This window comes from Protopterus annectens, chromosome 17.part0 (genome assembly GCF_019279795.1).
Source record: "Protopterus annectens isolate FY-2018-M chromosome 17.part0, PAN1.0, whole genome shotgun sequence".
NCBI lineage: Eukaryota > Metazoa > Chordata > Ceratodontiformes > Protopteridae > Protopterus > Protopterus annectens.
Genome location: NC_056751.1, coordinates 803105262 through 803118264, shown reverse-complemented (window position 1 = coordinate 803118264; position 13003 = coordinate 803105262). Strand labels below are relative to the sequence as shown.

Sequence of the window (13003 nt, the reverse complement as noted above, 5' to 3'; positions counted from 1 at the left end):
AGTTTCTTTGAGTTGATCCCAGTGAATAATTTCAGAGAAAGAATTCTTGAAATTATTGCACTAATCAAAAAGACATCTTCAACAGTCATTGTGGTATATACACGACTCCAGCATGCCGTAGCTTTAATGGAAGAAGTGGCTACCCAGAACATTAGTGGCAAAGTATGGATAGGTCGAACAAGTTGGTTTATGTCACCTGACTTACCAAAAATATAAACAAAAGTTTAAGAGGTAGCATTGGATTTGCACTTCGTCAAGGTGACATTCCAGGTTTCAAGGAATATCTTAATAATATCCATCCGTCTACATCCATGGATGATATTTTCATTAAAGCATTTTGGGAAGAAGCATTTGGTTGCAAGTGGGGTAATTTGACTAACAAAGAAAATATAGAATCTACAGAAATTCCACAGTGTACTGGCAAGGAAAACGTGCAGACCATTGCCACTAATGTGTATGACTTGAATAATTTTGGACTTGCATACAGTACATATAATTCAGTTTATGCAGTGGCATATGCATTAAACAACATGCATTTGTGCAGATCTCCTGAAGGACCATTGCTGAATAGAAGCTGTGCAGATGCCTTAGAATTAAAACAATGGCTGGTAAGGATAGTTGCCGTACAATATCTTTATCTTGCAAGGAGTTTCATTTATTAAGGATAACTATATCTCTGCTTACACATTTACATAAACACACATGCATATGATATATATTCACAAATACAGGGCACTTAATAAGTGACTCTACATGGAATCCTCAGTAACTGCCAACCACTCAGAGTGACCATGCACACATCAAAAACACTTGTTACCAAGTAGCCACACACCATGGAAATAAAAATGTAAAAACAAGCTTACCTACACAGCTAATCTTTAAACCAAAACTATCAGATTTCTAAGGGGCAAGCCCTCCTTTACCTCCCATGGGAGCTGCATTCCAACACCATCTGATACTATATAAACTGATTCTGAAATCACAAACATGGAGAAAGGCAAACAATACTATATTATACTGACTGGTACCCCTGCATTGTTTTTGCACAGTCTCTAACAAAGCAATCCATTTAGTTGCTTACAACATGGAAAACTACTGCTTAGGAATCAGGACACAAATAATTGGCATCTCTGATCTGTAGGGCTCACTTAATGAGGATTTATTGACAGAACCAATAATAAGATAGCCTTATATTGCAATTACATAGAATTGAATATATATATATATATATATATATATATATATATATATATATATATATATATATATATATATATGTGTGTGTGTGTGTGTTCTGCCCCCATCTGAAACACTTCCTTGTGAACAGCCTTGTGTATCTCAATGAAGTTATGAGCTATACTGTATACGGCCAGTCAAGGCAGGCTGGACATGAAAGAGAGAGTGAGAGAGAGAGAGAGAGAGAGAGAGAGAGAGAGAGAGTCATACTAAAAAGTGCCCACTGGAGAAGCTAATGGCAATCAACCCCAATATTTTTTACCAAGAAAACCCTGTGGACATAAGCACACAGCAACATGCTGAAGTGGCACAAATGGATTAGGGGTCTGAAGGGGCCCAGCAGACAAATAAGGAAGACAGGAGGACACATAGGGCTAGTGCTAGATTTTACTACATAGGAGGATTAAAGCCAAGATGAGACACACCCATACCTCTCAACCTCTTAGAGCAAAAAATCTGAACAAAGCCATAAATAATGGGGGGACAAATATTCCTCTTACAAACTTGGAAAGTTGATAGAATAACAGGTTTTGCATCAGCACGGATTTTTCTGAAGGGTATGAAGTCTGAAATTCAAATGTCTGTCATTATTTTCTGACTTAAACCCTGAGTGATTTGCCAATGATTTGCTAGAAAACCACAAGCATATGAGAAATGAACCAAAAATATGAGGCAAAAATCTGTACAGTTGACAGGTATGCATACATCTGCTGAGGTGGTTGGTGATAAAAGTGAAGTTAGCTGTTGCAAAGGTTTATATAGCATTGAATCTGGTATGTGAGAGTTGTGAACCAAAGTAAATGTGATGCTGTTAAAGATGAGATGACAAAAATAAATACTGCCATGTTAGAAATTAGTGAAGGAAATGGTATGGGTCATTTTAAAAATGGATAATCAGATCTTCTATTATTGACACAGATTTTAAAGGAATTAAGCAGATCTTATATTCAGTAAAAAGGTGTCAAAGTCAGAACTCGATTACAGCCCAAAATGATAGTATTATTTCACTCAGACTTCCAGGCAAGTATATTAAATAACAGTGGTACTAGTTTGTGTTCCAAATACAAATACAGAAGAGGAGAAATTGAACAATTTTATGAGGATCTGAAACATATTCTAGATATAAGTCTAAAAAAGCTATTTCATACAACATAGGTGATTGGAATGCTAAAGTTGATAGTCAAAGTACAGCTGAAAGGGGCACGTTCAACCCTTGTGTACAAAATGAAACACAGCAATAACTAGTAGAATCCTACCAAGATAAATCACTGGTTAATTGAATCAGTCTCAGCTACCAAAGAGATAGCTTTACTTATTTCTTTTTATATGACATTTGTTTACCAGGAAAGTTCAACTTAGAGCAAAGCCAATTTTCAGCAGAGGCCCAGAGAAACACATTCCAGATACATGTCTGTGTAACATGGGAGGAAACACACAAATGCAGAGAAGACATACACACTCCACACAGAAGGCAATCAAGCCAAGAATTGAACTGGAGACTGTGAGGCAACAATGCTACCACTGCACCACTGTGCCGTCTTTATGCACTGATATCAAATAATCAGTATTGAAATCAGAATGGATATATACTGTACAGTCAGTGATGGAATAATTCTATACAGATAGCAAAAATAATACCTGGAGCTGACAGTGCCTTGAAGCATCAGCTTCTCATAACAAACTTTAGAATAAAATTAAAGGACACCAGAAAGGCTCTCTGGATTTCAATAATACTCCATATGAATATGTATTATTAGACTTGATGGATGTAAGTTTGAGACATAATCCAGGAGGTGTTAACAAAAATATGCCAAATAGAGTGAATATTAAGAAGATCAAATTGCTGTCAATGAAGGTTTTAGAAGTGACTGAAGAAATGTGTCAAGAAAATGCAACAACAATAGAGAAAAAAAATAATAAACTGAATGCAGAGTTCCAGAGAATAAGAAGGAGAGAGAAGGAGGTATATTTAAATGAGCAGTACAAATAGAAGGAGGAAGATAACAGAAATGATAAAGACAACAGAATACTTCTAGAAGATTAACAATGCCAAAGGGAACCTACATTTAAAACTGTCAACATAAAATATAAAGATGAGAGGGACTTATCAAAAGTAGAAGATATTAACAAAAGGTGTCAAGCCTCTACAGAAGATCTAAATATGAAGGACCCTACCAATATTGATAAATATAAGGTGCTGTCTGATTTAGAGCCAGGGATCCTGCAGAAATGAATTCACGTGGGACACAGAAAGCTTGCTAATAATAAGACTGCTGGAAGTGTTAGAATGCCAGTTGAATTGTATAAAATTCTACAAAATTATACTGTTAATGTGTTACTCATAATTTGCCAAAAAACACAACAGTAGCTGTCAGACTGCAATTATTCAATTTATATTTTAACTCACCAAAAAAAAAGAGAATGCTAACGGGTGCTCAAATTAACAAAGAAATGTAGTTGTTTCATATGCTAGCAGTATAATGTTTACGATCCAACAAGGTTGACTCCAGCAATATATAGGCAGGGTACTGCCAGATGTATAAGGTGATTTTAGAAGATAGATAGCAGCCAGAATTCAAATTTTCAACATCTGGTGAATAATACAGAAATTATTACCATGCCTGTAAAAAAATAAATTTTATTTTATTGACTACAGTAAAGAATTGTATTGGATCATAATAAACTGTGATAAATTCTTAGAGAACTGAAGATACAGTATCACTTTATTTGCCTACTAAAGCAGTGGTGGCTGGTGACTTCAAATCAAAGGAGGGCTGCAGGACACAGCCGCATGGGCGGGGCCAACATGAAAGGGTCTGGCCAACTAGAACGTAGTGTGGCTAGTAGCATCAGGTATTTATTTCTCACTGAAGAATAAATTTAGTAAAATCCTTGTCTCTGATGGTTGACAGCATTCAAAGATAATTTCTTACAAAGCATCCTTGGCCTACATAAAAATTGTTAAATAAAAAAAAATGCAGTATTTATTTCATTGTGTGGATTATTATTGTCTGGCTAAAATGCAGTGGTTCTGTAACATTTATGTATTTGCAAAATGCTTTTTACTGCCATAAAATCTGCAAATAAGGGTACCTCATTCTAACAGGTGTTTATAAATGGAAGTTTTGTGTCCTGTAAGGGGGTTAATCACATCAGCTGTGAATCAAAAATTATATACTGCTGGAAAAATGGTGCAGAACTGTCAATAATGACTTAGTAACCTCTAAATATTAATGACCTATAGATAAGAAAATAATACAATATGTCTTACACCGATAGGAATTCCAGACACATGCGCGGAAGTCCTGCCTGCTGCTCTTCATGTTGTAAAGTATAATGCCTGCTGTTTTTTTCAGCTTGGTGACAGTAGGTCAGGGAATACAATTGTCACATCCTAGTTTTTTTAGTGTAACTGCAAATGCATCTTTGTGGTTTATGATAGATGTCTGCCAATCCAAGATTCACATTTTACCTTGATGCCATCCCCACTTTCTTGCATCCCAGTGATCACTTGCAGGTTTACTGATAAAATTGACATTTTTACTGAAGAACTTTTTTATATACAAGTCGAGAGGCTTTCTGAATAAATATGAAGTGTAATCAATATTTCAGAAATTAAAAGAATAATAAACAGAAAACATGGAAAATATCCCAGATAACAAGAGCAGGGACATAAAGAACATATGTGCAAGCATATCTTTATATGAATGTGCATGCATGTTTTTCATTAAAAAAGTTAAAACAATGTTACAGTTATCCAGAAACAAAATTGTTTCTGTAATAAATAGTATACAGCCGTAAAAATATGCATTCTGATATGAATGAGCCAGTTACATTACAAGTGCTATCTGTAAGTGAATGTAATCTGTTGTCAGGTTTTTCTCTTAGTATGGCCCACACAATATTTCTTCTCCTCCTAGGGTTTGATGATTCCAAATGGGGCCCGGGGATCACCATCCATGGGTGAAAGGGTAACCGTTATCTAACCTATAATAGTAAATAAGCTTCTGCTAGGCATGGAGCATTGTTATTGCTCTTACATTGCCTGCTTGTCATATTATGTGGTCTTCTTGGCTGGCTAATTACTCATCCAGCCATTTGTAAACTAATGATGTATCATATCTTCCAGATATGTGCATCATAGACATTCCAAGAGTAATGGGCACACACACACATTAATTAGTATTCCACTGGCATTGCACACTGCCTGGCAGCCCTACCATTTAGTGTAGATTTCATCATCCTCACCACTGGTGGTGGTCGTGACAGCAATGTGGATGTGACTGATCACACCAAGAACTCTGGGGAAGAGTACTATCTTGACAAATCTGTCCATGACTACATGACTCTCGGCTGATGGTGATGAGAACTATATGTGGTTCCAACCCTGATTGCATATGACAGTCAGGAATTGCCATATGAAACTGGAATACACCCAGATGTCAGTTATAACTGGTCTATCATGGTCTTTAGGGAATGGGGTTCTCAAATAAACAGTGACCTTCACAAGTGGTGCATACATGTGACATGCAGTCTACACCAACTCTCTGTCTAATCAATACTTATTCATTACCTCCTGCTCAGCTCTTTGCCACTGGCACATTGTTGCATACCTGCTACATCCAGAAGGTTAGCTGGATATATGGTTTATCTACAAAACCAGTGTCATTTGTATAGTCCTCATGCTTTCTTCTTAGAAACACTGCCTATATCACATGCCTTGTTCCATCAAAGGGCATGCCTGTGACGGTTTATGTCATGGTCTGTTTCAACCTGGATAACTGTAACATTCTGCTTTATGTAATTTCTAGCTCAGTACTTGTTTGGCTGCTAGTGCTAAACTCTGCTATACATTTACTTCTACTTAATAGCAAAATTATCTGCAGTCTCTTACCATCTGCAAGGTTCGGGTTCTGGTTTACTTACACCTACATGACATGGACCTTCCACACCCTGCAGTGTTGCTGGCATCATGCCCTTCCTACTATCCCCACCATTATGCAATCTTATGCCTGCTGAAAGTTCCATGGGTACAGTTTGAGTTTTGGGTACTCATTAATGTATCTTTCAGGCTCCTCACTTTTTGAATCTAATGCTACAGTAGATAAGGGAGTTCCCTAAACTAAGCAGCTTCAGAAGGTCCCTAAATCATCTTTTCTTAAAAAAAAAAATATATATATATATATATATATATATATATATATATATATATATATATAAACACTTAACTTACTTTTACTTGTTTTATAATTCTCATATTTTATTTTTTAATGCAACAGGCTTATTATGGGCAAACTTTTTTTTTTTTGGTCCCTCTTGGGATTTCAAATCACTGGCTCAGCCCTAGTGCCTCATGTCCATTCTGGGTCCACCAGCTTGTCTCCTACCCCTGGGCTTTCTCCAGTATTGCTGGGGCCGATCATGGATCCTAAGGACATCCAGGGGGCTTGGCCATTTCTGCTTCCATCCTGGTGGAGTCTTTATTTGCCCTATCCACTTCCTTGCCCTGCCTCCCACTCTCATTGCTTATGTTCAAGGGCAACGTCTCTCTTTGAACCAAAACTCCCTTATGGGAGCATCAGCAAAGAACACACTCCCACCCCAGACAGGCATGCCCATCTCTCCCTGCTGCTCCATCAGTTGCTCAAGCTGCTAATCAAACATAGTTCAGCTGAGTCATAGTCAGGGCTTTATCCCTCTATGCCACTGGAGATACAATGGGCCAGCCTGTTTTATTACTATTTTTATCTCTTGTATAGTTTAGCGATTCACTTTATGCTTCATGTTTTATTGGTATGCGGAGTGCTTAGAGGTTAATCACTTAAATAAACTTGAAATCTGAACTCTAAAATGAGTAGTTTTGATTTCTGTGTTATTTCATTTGTATTCCTCCTCTGTAAAATGTTTTTGGAATCACAGTTTGCAATCATTCATGCACTTGACACAGCATCTTGCCTTAAGCACAAATTGTAATCCAACCATATAAAAACAAACTTATTGAAAGAAACTGAATGGCAGATTATACTTTATGTTAGTGTTTTCTAGCACTAAATGGGAGCTTCTGCATAAACCATAGGTTAAAGATACAGAGTCTGAGCACAGCACAACTTAAATTATTTGAATCAGGTTCAGTTTTTAATACAGCAAATACAATGAAGAACAAAGACCAGGAAGCCAATGAATAAAATTTATTCCTCTCTGCCGTCTCGGCATACACTGCCTTCTTGGAGTACACAGTTACTTCATATCACACACTTAGTTTATATACACTGCTAAATAAGCAAGTAAACAATAAAGTCATCAGGTAATACCATCGAACACTTAAAAAATATTTAAAATAATACATGCCAATTAAAATCAACATTCATACCCTTTGGAAACAAAGTATCAAACTTTAATATATGCACTGCTTCTTTTAAAAAAAGTTTATTCTTGCTGACACCCCCCCCAAAAAAAATCACACTCTACTTTTTCTAAAATTGTGGCATGTAAACCTTGAACAGAACTACCATGTGCTTGCAAAAAAATGTTGTGCCACTGAGCTCTGTTCCTTTTTATTTAATATATCACAAACATGTTCTAATAACTTTATTTTAAAAGCCCTTTTGGACTCACCCACATAAAACTTATTGCAGGGACAGCTGAGGGCAGAAATAATGCTCTCAGTGTCACACCTATAATTCCCACAAACTTCAAATCTTCGACCATTTGAGAGTCCAAAATAAGGCACAATAAATTTGCATGCCTTACATTTGCCACATCCTACTGTCCCTTTTATTCTTAATGACTCATGTAAGACCTCCTTGGGTCTGCAGAACCTAGATCTCACCAAAAAGGTCAATATTCCTACCCACTCTGTATGAAGCAACAAGTTTATTGGGCATCCATGAACTTCCAACGTTTACATTTGATAACAGTTGCCACTGTGTTTGTACTATCTCATAAAGCCTATTGCTAAATCAATTATATGTGGATACAAAATACATTGCACAACCAGAATCAGTATTGTTATTTAATTTGGAAACTGCCATTTTCTGTTGTTGTTTCCTATATATTCTTTATTAAATCTAGACCATGCCTTAGCAATTATATCTTCACCATAACCACGCTTTCTGAACATCTCAAAAGTATAATCTATCTCCCTTAAAAAATCTTGTTTATCGCTGCATAGTCTGTAAAGACGTATGCATTCACCATAAAGTAAGGCATCAATCATATGCCTAGGATGACAACTTGTTGCTTTCAAATAATATATATCCCCTGAAATTTCCTATGTACTTTTGTAATCAGTGTTCCATCTTCCTTAAGTAACAAATCTGCATCCTAAAAGGACACCTTCTTCCCTATTTGGATGTCATCAAATGTAAAATTAAATATGTTTACTTGTAATCCATCCAAAAAATTCTGCACTTCCTGTTCCTCTCCTTCAGATAAAAAAATTAAATCATCACTAAATCTAAAATAACACTTAACACATTGGCAAAAAAAATCTTTTCCTATAAACATATTCAAATTCAAACAAGCCCATAGTTAAATTAGCATATGCGGGGGCAAAAGCCGCCCCCATAGCTGTTCCACATTTCTGATGATAAACTTGGCTATAAAACTCAAAATAAATATTCTTTAAACAAAAATGCACTAAATCTACAATATATTCTGTAGTGGGTGACTCCCCCATGAAAAATCTGATTGCCTCAAGGCCATGACAATGTTTAATATTAGTATATAAACTTTTCACATCTAGAGTCACCCAGTACATCTTATTAGTCCATTGTACTGTCCTTAACTTGCTTAAAAAATCAAAATTATCTTTAACATAAGCAGGTAATAAAACTACCTTGGGTAGCAACAGGAAATACAGCAATTGTCCTAGATTATAAGTAAAATAATTTCTATCTGAAACAATAGGGCACCCCAGAGGGGCCTGTATATTTTTGTGAATTTTAGGTAAACTGTAGAATGTGGTAATACTATGACTGTTCATAGTTAGCTTCTTCTGAACATCATCAGCAGTTAAGTAACCTAACCTGATACCTTTATTAAGTAAAGATTTGAATTCAACTAAGACTCCCAAATAATGACTTGTATCTACCTTTGAATAAACTGAATTGTCATCCAAATGTTCATGGCACATCTTCATATACTGGGATATATGCATCATAACTAATTTGTTTCCCTTGTCTGCAGATTTAAAAACCAGCTGTTCATTTTTAGTCATATTTATTAATGCTGACCACTCTTCTCTAGGTAAATTGTAAACAATATTCTGTTTTTGATTTAAAAACATATTTAATACAGTTTCAGCAAAAAAATCTATTGTTTTATGAAAATAACTAATGTCAGCATAAAAAAAACTGGAACATAACTGCTGTGTGTTTTGACACAGCTAGTATCAAATAAGCTGTATGTATTGTATTCATCATCAGAAGCACAAGAAATATAATTCTCTTCCATAGTAGAATCACTGGCATTAATACATTGATTTTGTTTAGTACTATTTACAGTATTAAACATCCATTTCAATTGTAATTGCCTAACCAGTCCAAAAATGTCTTTTTTCACTTCATATAGCTTGGGAATAACAGTGGGAACAAACTTCAGACCACAGTTCAACACAGAAAGTTCACTGCTTGAAAATGCATATCCGGACAAATTGACAACATAGCCAACATTCTCACCACTTGGTTCGCTCATAATAATTCTTTTGTGGGCGGGGAGGTTAGACTGCCCTTGGTTTGGAAACTGGTTCTCTCTCTGCATCTTTCTGTTTGGTGGTTCTTCAATTCTGCCATTCGGCCCATTCAAAAAAGTCTGACGAAATTCTGCAGGTTTTTATGCCCTTGGCAGTTCTGGATATTCATCCCCTTCATGTTGTTCATCTTCCCCTGTTGATGTATTATAAGTATTACCAACAGAAAAATAGGAACGCCGTTCCTCACCTCATTCACTTCCTTGAAACCTCACATGACCTCTATTTGTTTCCGATTAGTTCTTCCCCCAAAGGCAGTACTATTGTCATAGTCCCGGGTATCTCTGACTAACGTTTTCTTTTGTCTCTGCAAGATTTATTCCTCAAATGATTCTAAATTTCAAGTTAATGTCTATAAGCAGCTTGTCTACAGATTCAGAGCCAGAAGTACAGACGTTTGCTGCACATGCTGCTAATTTCAGTTTGTAGCTCTGTTTGTTTCACCCTCTCTCTCTCTACAAGGTTAGAGAGCCACTCTAATGTGCAATTATGTGCTGCTGCAATTCAGCACTTATAAAACAACTTGTCATTTTCATTCTTTAAATCAAATGGTGTAGCAGGGGCTTTATAAGCTCTAAGACCTCTAGGAGTTATATCAAGTTCTAAGTACTTGGTCAGGCTCTGAATATTAAGAAAACAGCAGTTTCTTTTCTCATTAGTTGCTCAAGTTTATCACACATATTTTTAAATTCTGGATTCACAGCATTGTCATATCTTCTGCCAATAGTTGAAAATGGATTAAATAACCTGTAGTTCCTTTTAGCTTCCCATCTGTCCCACACAGTCGACTGGTTTTCTATTATTCTGCTACTACTATTACCAGCAAGTCCAGATTGTAGTTGTTCACGATTGGATTCAGGAAGGTGTGTAACATAATTATCCAGCAAACATTGAGAAGTGTCCCTAGTAGAATTTCTAAAAATACTAGGCACATCCACATTGGGATCACTGGCCATAATCCCACAGCAGCAAAAACTACAGCAAAGAAGCAAAGCAACAGCAGCAAACACAACGAAGAACAAAGACCAGGAACCCAATGAATAAAATTCTTAAAACAACTGAATTTTTTCTGTCACACACACGTGAGCACATGCACACACACACACACACACACACACACACACACACACACACACACACACACACACACACACACACACACACACACACACACATAGACTCTACCTGAGCTCCAAATCCCTGCAGCAGTAAAATTCATCCACAAAAGTCCGATGAGAGGGAGCAGCTGTAACATCCGGGTCTATATCAAATGAACGAAAATTGATATAATTGAATGTATTCACATCGACACATAAACGCCAAAACAACTAAATGTCGAAATGTTCTTTCAGCAAAAAATATATCATTGAACTTTTTTAGTTGGCCACATTGCCTATTAGGTACGTTAAATGATGACATCCGAACGTAAATAGGAATATGTATGAAATAACACCAATACCCATAAATAAAATAAACAAAAAGTATACCTATATTCACTTTTGTAACTTTACTATCAATTAATTAAATAAATACAGTTTATAATTCATGTGAAATACTTAAAAATATAATGACAATAAAACGTAACAACATAGTATTTAAATTAACATTTCCAGCAAATACGTGTGCATACAGCGGTTATACCTGCAGCTATGGCTTGTAGCACTCTTGCTGGACCTGGTGTTATAGGTTGTAACTATTAGACAGTTAAATCCCAAAAAAAGAAAGCTATGCTAGTTGTTGACGGCTATTTGTACAATTTAGAGAAGGTTCTAAAAAGCCGTAAGTATTGGTGCTGTCATTTGAAAACAACAGATAAATGTAAGGGTAGGGGTATAACAGTTGATAAAGGTGGAGAAGAAATTCTCCTGAAGTCTACTATTCATGACCATCCATCAGATCCAACGTTAGTTGAAAAGTACAAAGCATGTAGTACACTGAAGGATATGGCTAGTACTTGCAGGAACACACCGTGTTTAGTTGTTGATGACATTCTTGCTACCACGTCCTTTGAGTCTACTGTTACATTGCCAACTAGGCGATCACTATTACAACAGCTTAACAGAGTTAGGAGAAAAACTTTGTTGACAAACTGCAAACCATATACAACCTTAGGTGCAGTATGTCTGGATGATTATAAATTAAATGAATTTGAATTCATCCAGGAACGTAAGGTAGATTTGCAGTTAAATATACATATTTTACTGTTTACAACAAAAGAAAATGTCAAAGACTTGTGTAATACAAACATATGGTTCATGGTTTGAGTATTACTTACAAAAGGTAGACTATGTAGGCAGTTATATAGTGTTCATGCATTTGTTAACTGTGGTGACAAACAGAGATGTCTTTCTTTAGTATATGTCTTGATGACTAAAAAGTCTTTTAAGGCATACAATTTGATGTGGGAGTGTCTGTTTAACTTGTTAGCTAGATGTAATCTAACACCTTCGGTGGAATACTTATTGTGTGACATTGAACTAGCTGCAATTAAAAGTATAGAAGCAAACTTTTTCAATGTGAAAAGTAAAGGTTGTTTCTTCCATTTCTCACAGAATGTGTGGCGCAAAATTCAGCAACTTAACTTATCTAGACTTTATGGTACTTCTCTTGAATTTTAGCATTCCGTTAAAGAACTAATAGCACTTTCATTTTTGAGAGAAGATGAAGTGATTCCAGCATTTAGAGAGCTAAGTAAAACATTTCCTGCTGACGGGAAAGAGTTGATCACATATTTCTATGATATTTATATGTTGGGACGCTTACGGAAGAAGATCACTAGAACTACAACTCATTTACGGTTTCCTCCTGTGTACCCTATATTGTTCTGGAATGTCTCCTGTTTGAACGATGTTTCTTTACCACGAGCACAAAATTACGTGGAGGGCTGGCATAGGAGGATTAGGTGTCTGCTAGGGAGACATATTTCTGACATACCAGCTGTTCTGTCAGTACTTGTTATAGAGCAAAATCGGGTTGACGAAATTAGATTACAATTAATGTCTGCATGTCCTGTTTCTC

The 13003-nt window shown here is 36.1% G+C and overlaps 1 protein-coding gene across 1 annotated transcript in view; it reads left to right on the top strand.

The window, feature by feature from the left end:
* Positions 1 to 311: 311 nt before the first annotated feature.
* Positions 312 to 13003, top strand: part of LOC122791530 (extracellular calcium-sensing receptor-like) — a 178505-nt gene continuing 165813 nt past the window's right edge. Inside the window, exons 1-2 of the mRNA XM_044059271.1 lie at positions 312 to 608; positions 12604 to 12861. Coding sequence (XP_043915206.1) covers positions 312 to 608; positions 12604 to 12861 — 555 coding nt within the window. The remainder of the gene's footprint in view (positions 609 to 12603; positions 12862 to 13003) is intronic.